Genomic DNA, 22,284 nt, shown 5'->3' with positions numbered 1-22,284 from the left:
AATACAAAGAAGAGCTATGGGCCGCTTGCTTAACCGTCTCCATGTTAAAGTATGTCGGATGGGAGGTGGGAAGAGGGATTTAGACTCGTGGTTAAGACTTATTATCCATATTGTATCAAGTGGGTGTGTGTGTAATTCCTAGTGAGAGATTTTCTGAGGCAGTTTATTGATGTTTAGAGATGGATTTTGAAAAGATGCTTATACTTTGTCTTAATCACCCCTTCCCCATCTAATAAGTTGCCTCCATTATTTCATTTTAAATAATACTTTCATCTGAGATAAATGCTGAGAATTTTAACGGTGAGAAAAGTAAAAACTGAAACCCCCAAACCAGTAGCAAAGGTTTATGAGTGTGCCCTTCTAACCTGTTCTGGTAGTCACTGTACATTGATCCTTGGCTTTCTTTCACAGATACTTTACTGATTATGGATGGAGCAGCTCTAGCTCCTTTTTTGAAAGAGTTCTTAGAGAAGTTGGTTTGGTTCCAAAGTGTTTCTTGAGTTCTTTGTACCTAAGAAAGCTTTTCATTCTATGTAGCATTTATCACCATCCAACATATTATATATTTATTTACCCTGTTTATTATTATCTTACCTCATGGGAATGTAAGATCTGTGAGGACAGACCTGTGTTGCCCCTGCTAGAACAGTTCTTGATATAAGTAAGCATGCCAGTATTTGTTGAATTAATGAGAGTACTGAAGCAGGATGTGAATTTTTTAAGTATTTAGAATTTACCTTTTAAATAATGTAATAATATACTTCTTAGTTGAATTGTTTCTAGCTCAATGTTTTATTAGATCTCTTTATGCCTGAGAAGTGGTTTGATGTGGGGTGGGGTATTGAGAGGGTTGGCTAAAGTATAATTGAGAAGAAAGGGGGAAATTCAGCTAAGAAAGCTCTCATATCCTTTCTCTTTGAACTTTTGGACTTTGCTCCAAAGTTACCAAATTCTTGGAATTGTTGCTTGTAGAACCTGCAAAATTAATAGTCAAGTTAGAGCTTTTAACCTGTTAACATTGAATATTTTCCCAAAGAAAGTAGACAGGGCATAGTTTCCTTGATACACTTGACAAGAGAAAATAACCGCAAAAAGTGTACTTTTAATTTCAGAGCTTACAGAAGCTGAGGTGTTAAAAATTTTGTAGTGTGATTTTAGTGCCATGGTTTAGACTCCATAATATCCTTCCCTAACTGTTGTACATAAGGGGCAAGCCTTTCGTTGCACTCAGGTGGGAGTGGGAACATAAGATAAAACCAATATATGAACCATATTTGTGCTTCAGAATAAAAGATTAATTTTGCGGAAGAGTGTGTGTGGGTGATATAGGGGGAGAAGTTCAGGAAGAAGAAACAACAAAGGGTCTGGAGGGCTTTTTAGATTTTATCCACTTGATAGTTTTGCCAACATTAGTTCAGAAGTGTAATTAACAGTAGACTTTCCCTAATTGCCTTTTGTTTACATAAAATTTTGTGAAATGTGGTTTTCATTAACTTAGAATTGTTTAGACCAAGTTAGTGAATTCAGTGAAGGTGAAGAATGCAGGCACAAACTAGTAATGTGTAAATAGTAAGGCTGGAGAGATGATGTTCATATGAAAAGAAGGTCCTTTCCTTTTATTGTCTGTTTAATAAACTGCTGTAAGCTTACCAGTGCCCATTTGCCCTTTCATTGCAGAACACCTGTGTCCAGCTGGATACCACATTTCCTAGCTTTCTTTTCAGCTAGGTATGGTCATGTGACTAAGCTTGGCCAGTAGAATATTAGCAGAAGTGATAGGCACCACTTCTGCATTATATCTGGAAGAGGAATGCGCCCCTTGCTCTTTTCTCCTTCTCTGGCTGGAATGCAGATATGAAGGCAGGATCTAGAGTATGCACCTTGAAGTGGACATGGAAGCTGAGGGATGAGGATAACAGTTGTGCTACCCCTGAAACAGTACTGTGAGAAAGAAACTTGAGTGGCGGATGGCTTTGTTATAGCAGCTTGGACTGTAACCCAATTAATACTAACTTGCCAATTCAGTGATTACTACAGGTCAAGCTTTATGCTAGGCAGTAGAGCTGGAATCATAGTTCTTGTCCTCATGGAAAGTGAAGCTATAACTGAGTAGTTCCAAGTTCATTAGGTTAATCAGTTTTGGAGGGTGGAGAAGCAGGACCCACAAATGAGGGAGATTTTAAACTATAGACTCTACTCCTGTGTTTCTGAATATTTTTATTTTTTCTGGCCCTGAGCCATATGAGCTTGTTCATTCATTTGACTAATATTTGAGGGCTTGTTAGATGTCAGGCTGAGGAATAAGAGTGGTTAAAACAAAAATTCTTTCTCTTGAGGATCTTCATTCTGGTTAATGAAGACACCAAACAAGGTAAAAAAAATATATGTGTGTGTTTACTAGTAAGTTCCAAAGAGGAAAAAAAAAAAAAAAAAAGCAGGAAAGGAAGATACCAGGGTTGGGGAACAAGGTGGAATTATAATTTTAGATATAGTAGCCAGGGAAGGGATCAAAGTCCAAGAAGATGAGGAAGTTGTTATGTGAAACAGTGATTTAACCAGTTCTTATTCAAGGCAATTCAGAAGGCATGTGAATGTTACTGCAATGATCTGTGCTTTTCTGCAGGAAAAGGAGTAATTCAAGCAGAAATAGCTAAAGGTACAAACTTTTAAATTGTTTGTTCTTTAGTCTCTGCAGGAGATACAGTAATAACTGAAGTGTTACCTAGGTGGAGACAGGAAACGTTAGTTGCTAACAACTTTGGATTACCACCCCTAGGAAACTAGCCACTTGGAAGACCAATCAATAAAGGAATATTCAACTCAGTATTTCACCTGATACGAGGTTAGTTTAAGGTGGAAAATCAAAGGATACGTGCTTAGATGTAAATATACCTTTCAAATTTACTTTAACCTCTAGCTCTGTTTTCCCACTATATTTCATTCAATAAATATTTATTGCCTATTTTCTGTTTAAAACTATGCTAGGCATTGAGAAAACAGCAGTGAACAGGACAGATGATATCCCTGTTCTCTGTTCATACAACTTACAGTTACTAGTGGGAAGAAGCATTGGGCTACTAATTATGCAGTTATTTAGTAGCTGTGATTGGGGAGGCAATATGGGGTTTTGAGCAGATATAATCTTACCTCAGGATTTAGGCAAGCCCTTTCTGAGGAAGAAACATTTACCTGGAGACATGAAGGATGAGAAGGCATCAAGCCAGAGGAAGGAGGAGAGACAAATAGCTTAGGCAGAGGAGCCTTAGGGATTGAAAGGCCACTGGAGTGTAAGAGGAGTGAGAGAAGACGAGGCTGGTGGGACCAGATGATTCTGGTCCTTATTAGGCTTTTGTGTTTAATCCTGAGAGCAAAGAGAAGCCATTGGTATATATGCTGGGGCTGGAGGCAGATGTGTTTATTGAGTGAGGAGAGACAAAAATGGAAGTAGAACTTTGAGTTAGGGTTGTGATGGTGGACATGGACAGGAGTAGAGTGGTGCCTAGGGGGTGATGAGTTACATATTGGAGGATGAGGAAGAGTTTAGGGTCAATAATGACCACCATGCCTTTTTTACTTTGGGCAGCCATACGCTGGTGCAATCTATTCAGATGAAGACTGAAGGAGGATCTAATTTAGACAGATGATGAGTTTTAGGCTTGTTGAGTTTGAAGTTTCCCATGAGATACCCAAATGGAGGTGTTGAGTGGGCTCAGGGAATAGTGTGGAGAGAGTCATCTGAAAAGCAACTGAAGCCATGAGAGCAAATGAGATAGTTTAAGGGGAAAGTGCAAAGTGAGAAAAGATCCAGAATAGCTGTCCTCCAATTCTGGGCATACCTGTTGGGAAGTACAGACCTCTTTACTGTTTCCTGATAGCACGTGGCTGATAAAGGACAGGTCACTGACAGGAAGCAGTTGTTTGTACCGCTGCACGCACTTCTGAAATGGCCATCCTGGTTAATAATGATAGCTCACATTCAGGGCATTTACTACATGTCAAACATGAGCTGAACACTGTACTGATCATGTTTCACTCCGTATTGAAAATCCTTTGAAGCAGGTATTGTCATCTCTATTCTACAGATGATGAAACGGGCTATCAGAAATATGATGAAGGCATGGAGTGGACAACCAAGCTCAGGTCATTGGCTCCAGGACTCAGACTCTTGGTCACCACTATGCTACCTCTCCTTGGCTCCTAGCATCTGCAACTACCTCCCCACCATGATCTTCAGCCTCTCCCCCAACCCCCACCAACAAAAATGTCTTCCTCTACCCTCTTGGCTGCTCCTGGTGGCTGGTTATAGCAGAGGAAGCCAAACACCTGTGACATGGGCCCTATTCCTATTTTTAGCCTGCCATGCCCTGTCTCCAAAGGTGATTTCAAGACATCTTGGAACTGGTGGGAGAGCAAAGGGCAGGAGGATGTGTGCACAGGTCTACTCCCAGACAGTCATCTCTCTTAGCTTGGGCTGCTTCAACAAAATGCCATAGACTGGGTAGCTTAAACAGAAATTTATTTTCTCACAGTTCTGTAAGCTAGAAGTCCTCCAAGATTAGAGTTCCGGCTGAGTCGGTTTCTATTGAGGGCCCTCTTCCTAGTTTGCAGATAACCATCTTCTCAGTGTGTCCTCATATAGCCTTTTCTCAGTGCCTGCGCCTGACCAGAGTTGAGAGCTCTCTGTGGTCCTGCAAGGACACTAATCCTATCAGAACAGAGCTCCACCCTTATGATTTCATATAACTTCACTTTCTTACTCTAAATACAGCCACTCTTGGGGTTAGGGCTTCAACGTAGGAATCTTGGGAAGACATATGCGTTCAATTTTAACACCATCTAAATATCCAATCACCACATTGTAGTCCACTTATTCTAAATATCTGTAGAGGGCAGATGTGAATTCAGACACATCCCTGCTGCTCAGAAGAGAATCTGGGGCTGGGTTCAACATGAGAAAGAACCCATTACCCCTCAGTCCAATACTATCCTAGAAAAGAGAACCATGTTACTTGGGTTCACAATGCTGGCAGATAATACCCTTACTGACCCTGTGTGCTTTCTAGATTCCAGGTCTGTGCAGGCTCAATTACCCAGAAACTTATTCCCAAAGTATCTATTCATTTGAAGTGGCCAAGCATTTGACTTAGGTGGCTGAGGCCACTGCAACCCTGTAGAGACATCAGAGAGATCCCAAAAGCCTCCTGGATTACTCTGGTTTGAGCTGATTCTGGCCCAGGAACTACAAGTGAATCTTAAGCCAGTCATGAGTAGATGATGTTCATCTACTCATGTTCTTCCATGAAGGAACCAGTCTTTGCATTTGTTTGTGGTCACAAAAGACAGTGGGCCCTAGTGAGAGCACATCCTGTTGGGGGGGTCTCCTTCTCCCAGCAGCAGTGCTGCTTCAAGCCTATAGCTCAGTTCTACAAATAGCTATCATTTGGACGCTCATTTTGTACAAGCATTATGCTAGCATGTTATTGGTTATAATAACTTTGGTTACACTCTATTATTCAAACTTGTAGAGCTAGGTGATATAATACCCATTTTGCAGATGAGGGAATAGGCTCAAATAGGTTATTTGCACAAGGCCATACAGCTAGTGAGAGGTGGAGCTGGGATTTAAAGCCAGGCATTTGAACTCCAGAGCTTGTACGTTTGACCGCTCTGCATACTGCCATCAGATCTGGCCACTACCACATGTGGTGGAGGGATACTCTGCCTCTACATTAGTCTCCTAATCCCTCAGACCAAGCCCTCAGACCAAGGCTGAAGGGTCCCCCATTTCAGCAGCCTGTGATTTTGTATGCCAGCCACGGGCCCTCATATTTCTCACATTTATTTCCATCTAGTCCTCTCTGCAACCAAGGTTCATGGAGATTAGCTTGGGTTACCTTTATTATAGGCTGCAGAGGTTTGGCTACCTTTCTGAAGACCAAACTGAAATGCTGTATGAGGTGATCATAGAATTGGCATTGTTAGGACCTGGTGGGTATTAGTTCTGGAAGGCGTGGAGAATCAAGCCCGGGGAGGCTTTTCTGGTTCCTATGTCTCCTCTCCAGTGCTTCCTGGGATAGGAGCCAGGAGGGAATCTTGGGCACTGACTGAGGAGAAGTGGTGGGCTGGGCTGGGCCTCAGGAGCCCTGGCCAATCTCTCTTCCCCAACCTCAATCTGGCCTCAGGAACCAGTTTCAGTGTCACAGCTCTTAGAATTGTTGCAGAATTTTGTGCCTGTACGCATTTGGCCAGAGCCAAGAGTCCTTAGTTGTCTAAAGATTGCCAAAGCCCAAGTGACCCTGGCGTGGGTCAGAATGACTGGATTAGCCAGTCTGTCAAATTCATTTTCAGTCAAACCTTCTCTAAGCTCTAGTGCTCCAGAGCCAGGTGACTCCTGAAACGGTTTTAAAGCCCCATAAAAAGACTCCCTATAATTGGGTTAACTTTGGTTAAGGTTTTTGTAAGGTTATCACAAGCCTTTCTAGTCCCCCTCAAGTTCTTTGAAGCTGTTTTCCCCTTAACTGAGTTTATGCATCCATTTCCCTCCTGCCAGGTTCTCCAGGGCAGGCCCCCATCTCCTTTGGGAGGAAGTGCCCCATCTCCTTTGGGAGGAACTGCCACCACCTGACCTTCAGGCTCTTCCTTCACCAGATGGTTCTGGTCCAGATATGGCTCTTCAGGGGTTTCAGGCCCAGGGAAGCCCAGAGCAAAAGGGAAGATGCCCGGTGGAAGGAACTGCCCTGCAGAAAGGGTCCCCAGGAGCCCTGTTAATGGGAATTTATTCAGCAGGTCAGGCAGCAATTTTCCCTGGAGACCATCCTGAAAAAAAACTTCCCGAGGAAGTAATTGACCGACCCTGGGGAAAAGCTGAAGAGGGGGTAGTATCATCAAAATGTCCTGGGAGGGGAGGTGGGTCTCCCTTGGGTCTCCTACTCGGGATCGATCTACCCTTATCCCCTTTTCCAAAGCGGCGCAAACAATTACCAGCACGTTCTCAGCACTAGGTCTAATTGGGTGAGTTTTTATTGTAGAAATGCGGCCCCTGAAGATGTGAGACGCGCAGGTGGGCCCCTGCGCCTTTCCACTGGCCTCCCACTGCCCGTGCCCACAGAAGGAACACAGGGTCCTTAGACCCGAGCGGGACCCACTGAAACCCCGCGTTCGGTCATTTCCCCAGGGGGATGCGGCCCCGGAGTGCCAACCTTCCAAAGTTCAGGTGAGTTCACGACGCTGAGATCCTAGTGGGGTCCTCCTCGGTGTCAAGGAGCAAGAGAGGTGGTGGCAGCAGTGGGGAAACAGCCACAGGGCCTGCGAGTCCAGACAGGTAGCTCCAGGCTAGTTGCACGCTCGCGGTTCCTGTCCCTTCCGTGTGCAAAGTAAGGAAGTCAGCAGGCGGCGAGCAAGCCTTCTGTGCCCGGGCTGGCGCGCCGCCTTTCAGGAAGGTTTCCCGACTGGACCCTTTGTCCAGAGGAAGAAAGATTCGGCCAAGGGATGAGAACCACGGTACCTACAGGTACTGGAATCGAGACCCTACACAGCCTCCTGACGCCTCGGTCTCCCTTTCCGCTGGGGTTGCCACTCTAGTTCAGGAAGGGTCTTTGGGTCAGGGCGCAGTGTTCCCAGGGGCCAGCGATCCCCGGCATCATGCCCTCTCTACCAGGCTCAAGCTGGCTGCTCTTGGCTAGGTCGGGACTGGGCGCCCGGCGGCCGTGGCTCAGTCCCACACTACACCGGCCGCGTCTTCCAGGGCGCGCGGGCATCGCGCAGCGAGCGGTCGTGGGGCAGCGCGGCAAAGGCCGAATGGCGCAGCTGGCAACCGATGAAGAGGACGACGAGCGCCACCGAGAGCAGCAGCAGGAAGAAGAGCAGCAGGTAGGTGGGCAGGTCGGGCTTTGTGGCCGCGCCGTCCCGCATACCGCGCGCAGTGGCCAGCTCCAGCGGCAAAGCGCCTTCTGCCTTGACCGTGGCTCCTGGGGCCAGCGCGCTGTCTACCGCCGCCTCGGGGCCGCCCGTGGCGTTGAATATGTCGCCGTACATGGCCCGCGGGTCCCGCCGACCCCAGCCGGACCGCTTCACTTGGCCTGGAGCATACTGGCGAAACCCGGCGCCTCCATGGCGCGCCTCTCCCGCCCTGCCGCGCTCAACTGACCGAGAGTCAGTGCCTTGGGCTGGCGGGGACTGCAAAGACCCCAGGACGCGTCCGCTCACTCGCCTCTGCGCTCAGCTGCCTTCCCTGCCGGCCGGCGGACCCCAGTGCTCGGAGCTGGAGAGTTCTATGCCGCGTCCCTCGGGCTCACCGTTTCTCACCGTCGCCACCAGGACAGAGGTCCCAGTCACTGACTCGTCTTTCAGCTTTACAACAGCCAGCTCAGCTCGGACCCTCAGCTCCAGTGAGCTCCAGGTGCCGGGCACCTCTGGGCTGCGGCTGCTGGGAGAGGCACTAAGCGAGTGCAGCCGCAGCCCGGGGTCTCTGCTCAGCGCTGGTGGCAGAGCGCACGGAGGGCGGGTGGCCAGAGAGTCCTCCGCATCCTCCGGCGCTGCCGTCACCGCAGCGTCTCGGAGCAGTCCTGCAGCCTCGGGTCCCTGTCGAGACGCCCGGTGTTCGGCGAGCTTGTCCCCACTCGCTCCGGCTGCTGCACTCCTGTTTTGAGCAGGAGACTGAGCTTTCTGGCGGCTCTGAGCGCGCTCTGGTCCCGGGCGGGGGTGCGGGGGAGGGGCGGGACTGGCGGCGGCTGCCCGGGGGGACGGCTGCGAACCAATGAGGGCAAGAGAGGACGCGGCTGCGACTGCCCCCGGCCTGGCCTCACATCACTCACGGACAGAGGGACAGAGACAGGGACAGAGAGAAAGAGAGAAAAGCACAGGGTCACAGGAAGACTGACGGGCAAAGACACAGTTACAGACCTATGAACAGAGCCACACGCCAAACAGGGACAAACCGTTGAGGTAAGCAAACCAACTCAGAGACAAAGCTCAGCCGAGCGTGCACACCTGCATTCATCCTCCTACTTGACAGGCTCCCTCCAGGCATGGCCTGGTTTGTTCCGAGTGCCCACTGGCTGTTGGGTAGCTCAGGCCGGGCACACCACCTCCAAGGGTGTGCAGACGCGCTCCTAGACAAGCATATTCAAGCTGCGACTGGTTCCATGGACCCCGTGTCCTCTCCGGCTGCGTCCTGCCAGTCTGTGTGCATTCTGCACCGTGTGCACAAATGTTCAGCTCTCTTTTGCCTATTCTGCCTGGGCACAGAGGGGCAAGAAAAGGACACGGCGCTAGTAGTTCCCCCCCCTCCCGCTCTTGGCAGCCCTGGAAAGGTGAGGTGGCCAGGAGAGAGGTGTGCAATCAGTTGGATTGAGTGGGGAGGTATCTCCTTTCCCAGGAGTCTGAACTGCTCACTTCCTCTGAGAATTCTTCCAGGCCCCCCAGACCAGAGTGGGAACAACTACCCTGGACCACCACAGCCCCTGCACTTCTTAACAAGCACCACCCCTCACTTCTGGCCTGGCATTTTCTTTCAGGGCCAGAATTAGGGGGAGGTGGGTGAGAAGCCTAGGGCGCAATACTGAGTGACACACTCACTCTCAAGAGTCCACAAGTGCAGGGCTGGGAGTAGGCGTCTCCTTCAGTTTTGCCCCTAGATGCGTCACCCCTCACCCTGGTCCAGCCCTGTTGTCTGCTCATTTGTCAGAGACCCTCAAAGGGTCAGCCAAGTTCACATCTGTGTCTTCTCCTCTTTTCCTCTTCCCACATTCAGGTGTGCAAAACATGGGGAGAGCTTGGTGACACCGGCTGAGAGAGCCAGTAGAAAGATGAGTTCGTTATTCTCTCTTCCCACCTCATGCCTGGCCATCAGCATAACAAGAACAACCAAGGTGTGCAGACCTTGGCCAGAGCTCATACCCACAAATCCCTGCTCAGCCCGGCAGAGTCACCTCTGTGAGCTCTTTGTCGAAGTTGAAACTGTGGTTCCAAGTCCTGACTCTACAGTGTTTACCAAATGAGGTACAAAAATGCCCTCTTTGATGTTTTTCACTTAGTCCCAGAGATAGGCCTGTGGGGGTTTCAGCAGGGCTTGACAGGATTCAGCACTGCCCCATCTGCCCAATCAGCATCCCAGGCAGAGCCCTCCTTGGTCCCGGGGGGCTGCCCGGTCTGCTTCCAGTGCACAGGGTGCTGGGCCCCTCCACGTGGCTGCTGCCACTGCCTCATTTTCCAGATGGCAAAGTTGGCTCTGAGAGGGTCCAGGGCTTATCCGTGTTAGCACAGGACAGCCACCATGTATCCGTGACATAGTAGCAGCAGTGGCAGTGAGCCCTCGGGAGATGGGGGGAGTCCCTTTCTCTGAAGACCTGACCTGTTTCAGACAGCATTTTTCTCAGCCAGCAGCATGCTAGAGAACATTATGTGAAGCCAGAACAGGCCTACTCATCAGGACTTTCAGCCAGGGGGAGACTTAGCTCGTCAGTTGGATGGAGGGGGTTGGGATGGAGGTGATGCTCCTGCTGTCAGTAACTTCCTGGGTCCTGGGAAGGCATGAATGGCTTCACCAATGAGTGGTGAGACCTGATTCAAAAATAAACGGCATAACATTCACCAGCCTGGTGAATCTCGAAACTGACTCCATCCCATTATCTGATCTGACCAGAGACTGGCAGGCTGACAGGACCACAGGACAGAACTGGAGACACCCTTTCTGGGATAGGAGACAAAGCCCTTTTGGAGCTTTCTCCTTGCAGAATTCTTTCTCCCTCACACCCCATCCTCTCTCCAGTTACCCCACTCCACTAACCAAACTGCAACCACTTCGAAAGCCCTGGCAAGACCATTCTCCAAGCCTCCTATGGACTATTCTCATTAGGAAAGCCGCTTCATTCCAGAGTCTGGGCTTGCTCTACTTGCTATTTAGTTATTAAAATGGTTATTGTAGGCCGGGCATGGTGGCTCACACCTGGAATCCTAGCACTTATGGAGGCGGAGGCAGGCGGATCACCTGAGGTCAGGAGTTCAAGACTAGCCTGACCAATATGGTAAAACCCCATCTCTACTAAAAATACAAAGAAATTAGCCAGGTGTGGTGGCTGGTGCCTGTAATCCCAGCTACTTGGGAATGCAGGACTTGGGTTGCTCAGTTTGGGGTTTGGCCTAGAATTTCCACCTGGGGTCTATATGGGAAGTGGCATGGCCTACCTTCCCCACTTTCTCTCAGGTCCACCATAATCCTAGATATGAACCCAGGAGGGGGACTTACTGACACCAGGCAGCTCATTTGGGAGGTTCTAAGTGGAATCTGGGTAAGGCCTCAGCCCTTTGGGCTGTAAAATGAGGGGTGATGGTAAATAAGTGTTTTCTGGTCCTCCTCTGGAAACACGCTGTGATTGTCCAGGAAATGGTGTGGAGCAGGGTGTCTGCAAAGGGTTTGGTGTGGATGAAGGGTCCCTACAGCTCCACTGGTCACAGTGGCAGGACAGGGATGGTGGTGATACAGGGATGATGGTGGTGGTGGTGGTGGTGGTGGTGGTTGTGGGCAGGGAAGTCTTTGAACCTGATGTCCCCAACACTGCTCATTCCTTCCCCACAGCTGCTGCTGTTCCCATGCTGCATTTTATAGAAATGACACACGCAAGGTCTCCCACCTGTGAATGAAGAAGCTGGGACTCGGATGCGGAAAGTGGGGCTCCAGAGTCCATGCACGTAGCCACTATAATGAACCATCTGCCATGGCAGAATGATTCTAGTAACTAACATTCCTGGCCCTCTTACCACAGGCTGAGCACTAGGTGGGCGCTTAGCATTCATCTTTCTCCCCACAGCAACCTGTGATAGGCACTTCTATCACCCTCATTTTCTTAAGGAGAAAGCCAGAACCCCAGGAAGTGGTGTCACTTGCCAAGATCACATAGCTGGTCATGGTGCAGGGGACCCTCCAACTGTGGTCTGTGCTTGTCCACTCAGTCTGAAGCTGCATTTTGTAAAGAGAAGCTCAACAGAGAACATGTGGTCAAACTGCCTTCCCTTTTAGTACAGTCGGAGGAGGTATCTTGCCTTTTGGGGGGGCCCTGAAGTGGGGAGGGTACTGTTTCTTTTCTGAAAGATGTTCAGGGCCCTGAGAGGGCAGTCACGTTCCCTGCACATCCCCGGGCAGGAAATTAAACAAGGCTGGTACTGAGTAAATGCAGAGATGAAGTTTACACAGCTCTTTATACAAGCCAGAGTGACTTTCCATTAAGGGAGCTTTGTGTCACCATACATTTAAGTCTTTGGAAAAGATTATAAAAAGGGGCTTAGAGGTTGGCTTTGACAGGCAGAGGTCACGGGGTGGGACCTCAGGGCAACCTCTTTCCCATTATGTAGTTGTTGAGTGACACGCTTTTCTTCCCTGCTGACCTGTCTGCGGAGAAACCGAGGGAGGCAAGGCAAGGGTGCCTTTCCTGCCAGTGAGAGCCATTTGGCAGCTGTTTAATGGAAACTTGGGAGACTGGGAGCATTAGAGGCCCAGGATTTCATAAACTGTGCCACGCAGGCCTGTGGTGCCTGGTGGAGCTATTTCTGTTTCTTCCACACACCAAGGGAATTATTATTAAACTACTCAGCGTGACGCAGAAGCTGGGGGTGAAGATCAAAGGTGAAAAATCGCTGTCTGAAGGTTGAAGTCGGTTGCTGCTGGCGTGGTTCCCCGTGTGGTGTGAGTCTGCCGGGTTGGGGTCGGTGGCTGCTGGCGTGGTTTCCCTGTGTGGTGTGAGTCTGCCGGGTTGGGGTTGGTGGCTGCTGGCGTGGTTTCCCTGTGTGGTGTGAGTCTGCCGGGTTGGGGTTGGTGGCTGCTGGCGTGGTTTCCCTGTGTGGTGTGAGTCTGCCGGAGCATGGAATGGCCGCTCCCTCTGTGAGTACGGACGATGCCCTTGCTTTCAGAATCGTTCTGTTTGTTTTTTAAATCATCACCCTGTTAGTGACTTTCTGTTTGTTTGTTTTAGATGACTTTGGCAACCATAGTGGTTGGTGACTTTAAGGTTCCATTTTAGAATGACCTTTTCTTTTTTTTTTTGGAGATGGAGTCCCACTCTGTCGCCCAGGCTGGAGTGCAGTGGCGTGATCTCGGCTCACTGCAACCTTCGCCTCCCGGGTTCAAAGTGATTCTCCTGCCTCAGTCTCCCAAGTAGCTGGGATTACAAGCACCAGCCACCACACCCGGCTAATTTCTTTGTATTTTTAGTAGAGACGCGGTTTCACCATATTGGTCAGGCTGGTCTTGAACTCCTGACCTCAGGTGATCCACCTGCCTCCGCCTCCATAAGTGCTAGGATTGCAGGTGTGAGCCACCACGCCCGGCCTACAATAACCATTTTAATAACTAAATAGCAAGTAGAGCAAGCCCAGACTCTGGAATGAAGCAGCTTTCCTAATGAGAATAGTCCATAGGAGGCTTGGAGAATGGTCTTGCCAGGGCTTTTGAAGTGGCTGCAGTTTGGTTAGTGGAGTGGGGTAACTGGAGAGAGGATGGGGTGTGAGGGAGAAAGGGAGAAAGGATTCTACAAGGAGAAAGCTCTGAAAGGGCTTTGTCTCCTATCCCAGAAAGGGTGTCTCCAGTTCTGTCCTGTGGTCCTGTCAGCCTGCCAGTCTCTGGTCAGATCAGATGATGGGATGGAGTCAGTTTCGAGATTCACCAGGCTGGTGAATGTTATGCCATTTATTTTTGAATCAGGTCTCACCACTCATTGGTTAGCACCTCAACATTTTTTTCTATGGCCTCAATGACATGTGACCTCATCTGCCTCTCTGAGTCCCTTTAGCAGTGTAACCTCAAGCCAAGTAGGTTACAGCCTGTAGGACCCTGGGACGGATAGACTGATTGTCACCCCCTGGACCCAATCATCTTGCCTTCTCTAGGAAGGGCAGAGGTTTGCATGATGGTGAAACTGCATTGCTCCTGCTGCCAGGGCTCAATTAGGGGTATTGGCTGGGGTCATGGGTGGGGTCGCTGCATGCTAAGGAATGAGCTGTCACTCTGGCCAAGGACTGGCAAGGAGACTAAAGCTGGGATAGGGCCGGTATATGGTCAAAGACTGGGAACAGGACTGTTGTTTAGGATCAGTTGCCAGGCTCAGGGGCCCCTGGTAGTCTGGCTAGCATCCTCAGGTCCCTGTCCCTGGGCTTCCAGGATAGGGGGCCTGGCCTTTGTGGTTACACTTATGGAGAGACTGGGAGCCAGAAGGAGTGCCTTAGACCCGTAAATGGAGACAGGTAGCAAGGCAGGGAGCAGGTGTGTTTAATCACTTCAGAGGCGCCAACTCATCTATGGCACTGATGCAGGACTGCTTCGTGGAAAGGTCTGGAACTTGGTAGTGAGGCCAGGGCAAAAGAGCTCCTTCAGAAAATGTTTGGTTTTGTCTAGGATTGCATTTTCCAAAATTCGGCATGAATACTTCAAGTGGGATGCCATATTACTTTAAGTAGTGCATGGGTGCAGTATTAAACATCATGAATCACACAACGACAAAGATTCTGTCTTTTAATCCTGTTTAATTATTCTGATTATGGCAAGAAGAAAAATTCAGTCTGGCTCAGTGTCATCTCAGGTCCTCCAAGAAGCACATGCAGAAGATGTATTAGAGGAAACAGCTGTGATGGGTAAAAAAAAGGGGCATGAACAAGAGGCATCAGGGAGAGCATTGAGGTCACAGTACTGCTCTGACCCGTGAGAGGAGAGAGAGGGAAGAAAGGACTCGGTAAGAAGAGCCTCAAGCTGAAAGTGTCTCAGTCAGGCTGTAAGGAATTCCTAAGCAAACCCCACCTGTTAGGAGCCCCCTGCCAGGTGGGACATATGAAGCTGGTGGCACTATTGCCCTTGCTAGCCAAGCATGGAGTCATCTTTCCTCTGCTGAGGTTGGGGCTAGTGAGCCTTTGCAAAAGGCTGTCAGGTCCTAGAGGAAGGGGCAGGTACCAAGGTTAAAGTGCCAGCAAGACTCAACCCTCCCAGGAAGCCCCCTCTCCCAGCCTTTGGCCCCAACTAACCCTTCCTTTCTGCCCTCTCTTTAGTGGATGAGACCCAGGCAGTCCCCACCTGATTACTGCCTGTCTCAACTGTGTGCCTCATATTCAGTCTTCCCAGGGTGAGAGTGAAAGAGTGAACCTCATTCTTGGGGTTGGACCTCTGAGTCTGGGCTTAAGTCGGAGCCCAGGGTGTCAAGCAGACCTCCCTTGTGGCTACAGCTTCATGTCTGTGGTCAGCAGCGTCAGGCCCACGTGTGTCCTGGGCTGTCGTCTCTGCTGGGCCTTCTCCCTCCCCTTGCCATCAATATTTCCACAGGGCTGGCTACTGCCCAGGCCCAGAGCCCCATTGCTGGACACTGAGACTATAGCAGCGTCTTGCCTTTCACTCACCCTGTCGTCCATCCTTAGGGACGGTTCTAGGTCTTTTGAAATCTGGAGCTTGTACATCTTAGGGGCCCTCTCTGAGAACAAGAGCAAATCATTAGGTTTTAAAGTGAATATTTATTTAGAATGAAAAATGGAATCAAAATGAATTGAAATTTTTAAAAATCTGACAAGGATTCAAAATATGAAACAAAACACAACAAAACTATCCAGATTGGCTTTTGGCCACAAAGGAAGGACTGGGAAGGGCCATCGGGCTCTACCTTCCTAGGGTTCAGGAGCAGGCTGGTTGGGAGGCCAGGGAATGGCCCCATTGACTTGTAACCCCCACCCATGGCTGAGGGCAGGACCAGCTAGAAAGACTGGTCTTAGTCAGCAATAAGCTCTAGGACTGGGAACCTGCTTTCTCTCTGCATCCTCAGGAGTCAGCGGTCTGGGCCAGCCTGTGGCGGGCTGGGGCTGGGGCTGGGAGAGCGGGCAGCAGGAGGTGCAGGCTTGGCTCTCTGCATCCTCAGGAGTCAGCAGTTTGGGCCAGCCCGAGAGGGACTGGGGCTGGGAGAGCCAGCAGCAGGTCGTGCAGGCTTGAGCTCTTTGCCTGTAGATTCTCCTCCTGAGCTGGGGACCTACATGGGCAGCTAGAAGCCTGACTTCCCTCTCAGGGGATTACTCCTGGCCCTGCAAGGACAGGCACCCCCTCCCACTCACCCCATTCCTCCCCAAACACCAGGTCAAGCCTACAAATCCAGTCCTCTAGAGAAAGCTCTTTCCTATGAGGGGCCCTGTCTTCCTGGGCATAAATCCTGAGGTTGCTTCCCAGATTAATGGGAGCCTGGGATAGGAGAGACATCCTTTGGACAACATTCTCTCTTTATGCCCATCCCTGCCCCCCACATGCACTGAAAGGGTAGGGAGAATTTCTACCCTTAATTAGAAAGAGGAAGAAAAGCCAAGTTTATGAAATTCAGGCATATATTTCTTCAGGGTGTGAAATTATGTTTTCTTTTCCTCCCAAAGTTCTAAAAGAAAACCCAACTACCTGGTTTCTTTTTGATAAAACTACCAGGGATCTCCATTCTCTTGTCTGGATAAGTCCCTCCCTACAATCAAGCACCCCCTGCTTCAAACCTTGCCTTTGGCTGCTGCCCGGGCAGCTCTCATGTCTTTCCCAGTCCTCCCTCCCGCTCTGTCACTGGGCAGCAAGTCTTCTTTCACGGGGTGTGGCAGAAGTGTCACTGGTTGCTCAGTGGCCCCAGGCAGAAGGGGCTGTGGATCTGGGGTCGGGGCAGAGAAAGCCCCCTGTCCAAAGAATCGGCACACAATGATCATGAAAGGTCTGTGGAAGAGGATGCCTTATGCTCTGTGAGTCCTTGATGGGGAGGAAGGGATGAATATGCCCATGTCCTGATTCATGAGGAAATGTGATTATTTTTAAAAAGTTTTAAGTGAGAGAACTGAAGCTGTCCTTTAAAGTGGCATTTTAAAACCTAAATTGGAAACTACATTAGCATTGCCATTTTATGCTGAGGCAATAGAAATTCAACATGCTCCTGTCAGGCTCCCAGGTCAGACGTGAGGTTGTCTCCATCCTGAAGGCTTCCTTTGAGGAGGCATATGGGGTTCTCTGTACCCCAGTTCTGCTGGGGAAGGTGCTTGTCCCACCCCCTCCCATCCCACCAGGAGGCTGCTTGTGGGCTGCCTGTGGATGGGAGAAGGGGACTGGATGGCTTGGAGTCATCTTGCCCCTTCTTGGAGAAAGCCTTTAAGATGACACTGCCCCAGAAGTGGTGCTGGGCTTCACCAGTGAGTGGACGGTCTCAACATCTCCGCTGGAACCAAACAGGGAAAGCAAGAAGATACTTGAGGTTGTTTAGGGCATTTTAAGATATGAAAAGCTGCCTTCCAGCCTGGCCCCCCAAACCCTGAATTCACCCATCCAGGTGAGGAAAGCAGCCTCACCCACGGCTCCCCACTGGGAGCTGAAGGGCTGGGGACAGCAGTTCTCCAGGGACTGGTCTCGATTGCTTTTCATGGGAATTCTCCCCAACCCCTTCGGAATTACCTGGCATGCTTTTAAAAATTCAAGTTTTGCCCCCCAACCCCAAAGATCTGAACCTAGCATTTGGAGCTGCGAATGGGCATATACATTTGGGCATGCTATTGTCAAGTATTAACCAAGGCATCCCCCTGCACTTCCTGACACCTGTGGTCCCTCCTTGCAGCCAGACAGCAGCCAGACTGCTCAATATTAATTGCTTCAGGGAAGGGAGGGCATCGCAGAACTCGGCTAACAAAAGAGTCAAATTATTAGCTTTTGAGTTTCAAAATCTAGGCCCGGGTATAGGTTTGGAACAAGACATGATGAGTAAGGGCAGCACTGTGGCTCACACACATGGTACCTTTGGGCGAATTACAAAAAGGTGCCCTTTCCCTGGGCATGGCATGTGAAATTTCCCTGTTGTGCGGTGCACACACTGCTCAACTTTATATGGCAATCCTGCATAAAAGCAAATTTTCCCACCTCTGAAGTTAAAACAGAATCTCCCTCATCTTGGGGCAAGGTAGAGCAGGAGGTGAGGAGAAGAGAGTTCATGGGGACACAAGGAGACCTTAGATGTGAGGAGGTCTCTGAGAGGGGGTAGAGGAGTGTTCTGCCTGGAGAGAGATGACAGAAGACCAGATAGTTTGGGGGATCAGTGTGCAGAGGGAGATGGTAAATACCTTTCTTAGGGAGCCCTAAGGAGGCAGAAGCCCTCAGATCATTCCTGCAAGCTCACCTCCTACATGCCTGCAAGCTCACCTCAGTGTACATGAAGTGCTGAGGGGCCACAGCAAGCTGCCTCCAGCTCCAAAATGATTTGGAGACAGAAGGGCTTCTGAGTCAGTGCTCTGAGAAGGGCATGAAAGAGGCAAGCAGGCGTTCTGCAGCTGTCTTTTTGATGAGAATGAGGTTCCGTGCAGCAGCGACCCACAGGACTGACCTTTAGGAAGCAGATAGACAACACAGGTTTGCTGGACATCAGTGCAGGCAGAGAGGGCCGTGGGTGGGATGATCACCTGCCTTAAGCCTGCGGAATTCATCACAGGGTCAGGAAAGTGGGTGTGGGACTCAGAACTGAGCTGAGATTTCTACCACCTCCGAGGAATGAGGGACAGGGGGCTCCTAACAGAGACTGACTGGTAATCTTTCATTTCTTACTCACTTGAGTTTGTGGATTAAGAGTTATATAAATATGTAAAGAGAACCACAAGCAAATACCGCCTAGTAATTATCTCTAGGTGGCTGGATTAACAGTGATTTTCATTTTCTTCTTTTCTGAACGCTGAGGTTTTTGGAAATTTCTCCAGTGACCATGGTTTAGTTTTGTAATGAGAATAATATTTTTAAAGAAACAATATAAAACAAAACAGCAAAAGTAATTTGCATTTTAATTTTTCTCCCCCGTCTCCTGGGCCCTCATTCCTTAAGGGCCTCATCCATCTTGCTTCCTTCAGTCCCCTCTGCAGAGGCCTGGGCACTGGCTGAGAGATGGGCTGGGGGCTGGAGGGGATGGAGGCAGTGTGCTCAGTTGGGAGTCCTGGAGCGCTGGGCCTCGATTCACAATGACAGCGGCAATAACATCTCAAAGGACAATTTTCTATCCTCCCTGCGCCCACTGGAGAGACAGGAGGAAAGAGAACCCTCTCATCATTTTGGCTTTCTGGAGATGGTCTCCTCCCTGTGGTGGGAGGGTCCCGTTGGGCTCTGCTGAGCCAGAGGGCGAGTGGGCTGGGCTTGCTCACTGTCTAAGCTCCTGAAATAACGCCCTTTCCTGGAATCGGCTTCTCGGGTTTCTTAGAGCCCTGGTTCAGAACCTTACTCTGAATCACAACGAAGGGAAAGGCCCGCCGGCGAGGGCCCCAGTAGGACCATTTGGAAAGAAAGGAAAAGGATGACAAACCAGCCAGGCCTCTTTAAGGGATCCCCACCTGGGAGGGGACAGGGATGGAAATAGAAGCAAGCAGGCAGGAGGGGAGGTTTAGTGGGCTGGTGGGAGAAGCCTGCTGATTATTAAAGAGTGAATTACCTGGGTCTAATTATGAACGCATAAGCAGCACATTTCCTCCTGATACAGATCGGAAGTGGCTCAGTTTCAGTCACAGAGAAATAAAAGATAAATCTCAAATGTGAGGGATCGCCCCCCGCACTGCCCTGTGTGTTTTCCTCCCTGTCTGCCCTTACCCCACGTTGGCTTGGTTGGGAAGAGGAGTGGACGCCCCACCCCATCTCCTCTTTCATTATCTCTGGCTCTGTTTATTATCTATGTTAACAAATACTAATGTATAATATCTATATTAATATTAATACTATTCTTATATTAATAAATTAATAAACAGTCTCTCTCTCTCACACACACACACACACACACACACACACACACTCCCTACTTGTTCAGCCTGGCTGGAGCTTTTCTCCCTACCACCTTTGTCCACAGAACCTGCTGGCATGATGTGGGATGAGGCCCTGTCCGCCCCACTCTGGTACTCTAATGGCAGCACACCCTGGAAGCCTGCTGTCCTGGGCAGGTTGTCCCCTCAGTGCTCTGCCATCTGACACTGGGTGAGTTCTCAGTTCTGGGGACAGAGTGGGAGCGGACCTTGCCCACGTCCCAGTTCAAGAATGACATTTCCTTACCTCCAAGAAACAGGAGACAAAATTGAGACTGGGCAATCCCTGGAGTTGGGGTTATTACCCCAAACCCTTGTTAGCGTTGGCTGTCCCTTTACTATTAGTTTTTAACGTAAAAACAAGGCTGTTGAGTCATGGAGATGCAACACAGGAAAGGGTGGAATTGAGCTATTCACCCCTATTTTTTCCTTGATGCCTTCAATGCTTTATCCTTTATCTGTCTGCATGCCCAACTTATTTATTTATTTATTTATTTTCAGAGATGTGATCTCGCCCTGTCGCCCAAGCTGGAGAGCAAAGGTGAGATCATAGCTTACTGCAGCCTCAAACTCAAGTGATCCTCCTGGACTCAAATGATCCTCCTGCCTCAGCCTTCCAAAGTACGAGGACTACAGACATAAGCCGCTGTGCCTGGCCCCAGATCTTACATGTCCTTCCAAAACTGGATCAGTCCCACCTTAGGGAACATCAGAGAACTAGCTAGAGCACTGGCCCAGGCCTGGGGGCCAGTTGCATCTCTAGTGCCCACCAGTCAGGTGACCTGATAACCATGACATCTGGCAAGGGGAACTCTGTGGCAGGTGTTCAAATAGAGTTGATCATCAGAGTTGCCTGGGGACCTCTTAAAATAGAGACTCCTAGGCCCAGCCCTCAGCTGTTGAATCTACATTATCAGTCTGTGTCAAGGGATTCTCAGGGAGGAGGTCCCAGGACTGTGTGGAGAAATACCCCATAAGGAATGTCCCTCCTGCCCAGGCTGCCTGCTAGGGACAGTGCCCCTACACTTGCTGCCTAGCTTAAGTGCATTCCTCCCACTCAGTTCTGTTCATTGCCACTCATTCTATGCTCAGTCCAGTTTATGGGCCCAGGACCCCAGGAACTGAACTTCCAGTTCATGCTCTACTTAAGCTCTTTCTAGGAAAAGGGGATCTTGAATCCTGCCCTATGCACATCACTGGGCTGTTGTTTTAAATCAATGAAATAAGGGATGTGAAAGTGCTCATCATATAGCTGTAAGATTAGAAATCAAAAGGGATGTTATTGTCCATCAGGCAACGATTCACCAGCTGCCTTGTGATATCTCCTCTGTACTGCCCACCACTCTTGTTAAAAGCTCACAAATCTGCTTACCTGTTCCCAGGCTTGTCTCTTTTCTCTTCAGTGAAACTGCAAACCCCTCAGAGTTGGAGTCCATTGGATCCTTCCAGCCCTTCACACATTACAATACATTAACTGAGGTGATGACTGAGTTGACTGGCTGTATTTAACTTGTTCAACAAAACGTGCATCCTTCTGCTGGATGGCCAGAACTACTTTTGGGGGGTGTGGGGAGGTTTCCATCAGTGTCCAGACACAGGGTTTCTTTTTAAGTGGAGCAAAGCCAACCTGGGGAGGTTGGAAACCCTGACTGTGGCTTCTTAAACAACTGCTGATTTGCATTCATAGGCTGCTGTTGTTTGAGGCACCAGGCCTTATGATTCAGAAGTAAATCATTCTTTTGGGATGAATGGGTGGGATTGATTACTCTCCTGCAGATAGGCTAAAAATGGTGTGAAAAGTTCCTGGATCCTTCCTCAGCTCCTTCGTTTTAGCTATTAATGGGTAACATACCACCTGAAAGCTTCGTGGTCTAAAGCAACAACACTTTATTATTTCTCATAATTTTGTGGCTAACAAAGCTCAGCTGGGAGGTTCTTCTGCTCCACATAGCTGAATCACTTATGCAGCTGCACTTAGCTGGGAGCTTGGCTAGGCTGGAAATACAAGAGGCCTCTCAGCCTCCAGAGTTTCTCTCTACACAGCCTCTCAACATTGAGCATCCTAGCTGAGATCCTTTACAAGGGCTGGCTTGTAAGACAAGCCACCCTGGGCGTGGGCTTATCAAACCACTGCTTGTGCTATACTTGCTAATGCTCCATTGGTTAAAACAAGTCCCATGACCAAGCCTAGCATCAATGGGGGAGGGGAACACACAAGGGCCTGAGTACTGGGAAGCATGTTTCACTGGGGCCATGGATGATATAGTTCACCATAACCGTATTTTCCTTTCTTTCTTGGGAAGTCACCCAAACACTTTACAGAACAGAACAGCAGTCATACCAGGCATTTTTGTCTATTTGGGAAATGGACCATCTGCCCAGTACTATGTATCTCTACTGGGACCCAGTGCTACTGGCCCTGCTGTTTCCTGTGTGTGGTGGCCTGTGCTGTGACCTGGGGGAGGTTACACAGACCCAGACTTCTCTGCTCTG

The 22,284-nt window shown here is 49.4% G+C and overlaps 2 protein-coding genes across 3 annotated transcripts in view; both read right to left on the bottom strand.

Annotated features, from left to right (window-relative positions):
• Window positions 1-22,284, bottom strand: part of CXCL14 (C-X-C motif chemokine ligand 14) — a 728,461-nt gene that overhangs the window by 601,780 nt on the left and 104,397 nt on the right. The gene's annotated exons all lie outside the window — the stretch shown is intronic.
• SMIM32 (small integral membrane protein 32) lies at window positions 7,005-8,110 on the bottom strand. Its single transcript, XM_050792909.1, has one exon. The coding sequence runs from the start codon at window positions 8,032-8,034 to the stop codon at window positions 7,723-7,725; it is 312 nt and encodes a 103-aa protein (XP_050648866.1). The 5' UTR covers window positions 8,035-8,110; the 3' UTR covers window positions 7,005-7,722.

Source organism: Macaca thibetana, chromosome 6 (genome assembly GCF_024542745.1).
Source record: "Macaca thibetana thibetana isolate TM-01 chromosome 6, ASM2454274v1, whole genome shotgun sequence".
NCBI classification, from domain to species: domain Eukaryota; kingdom Metazoa; phylum Chordata; class Mammalia; order Primates; family Cercopithecidae; genus Macaca; species Macaca thibetana.
This window is presented reverse-complemented; position numbering and strand designations above follow the sequence as displayed.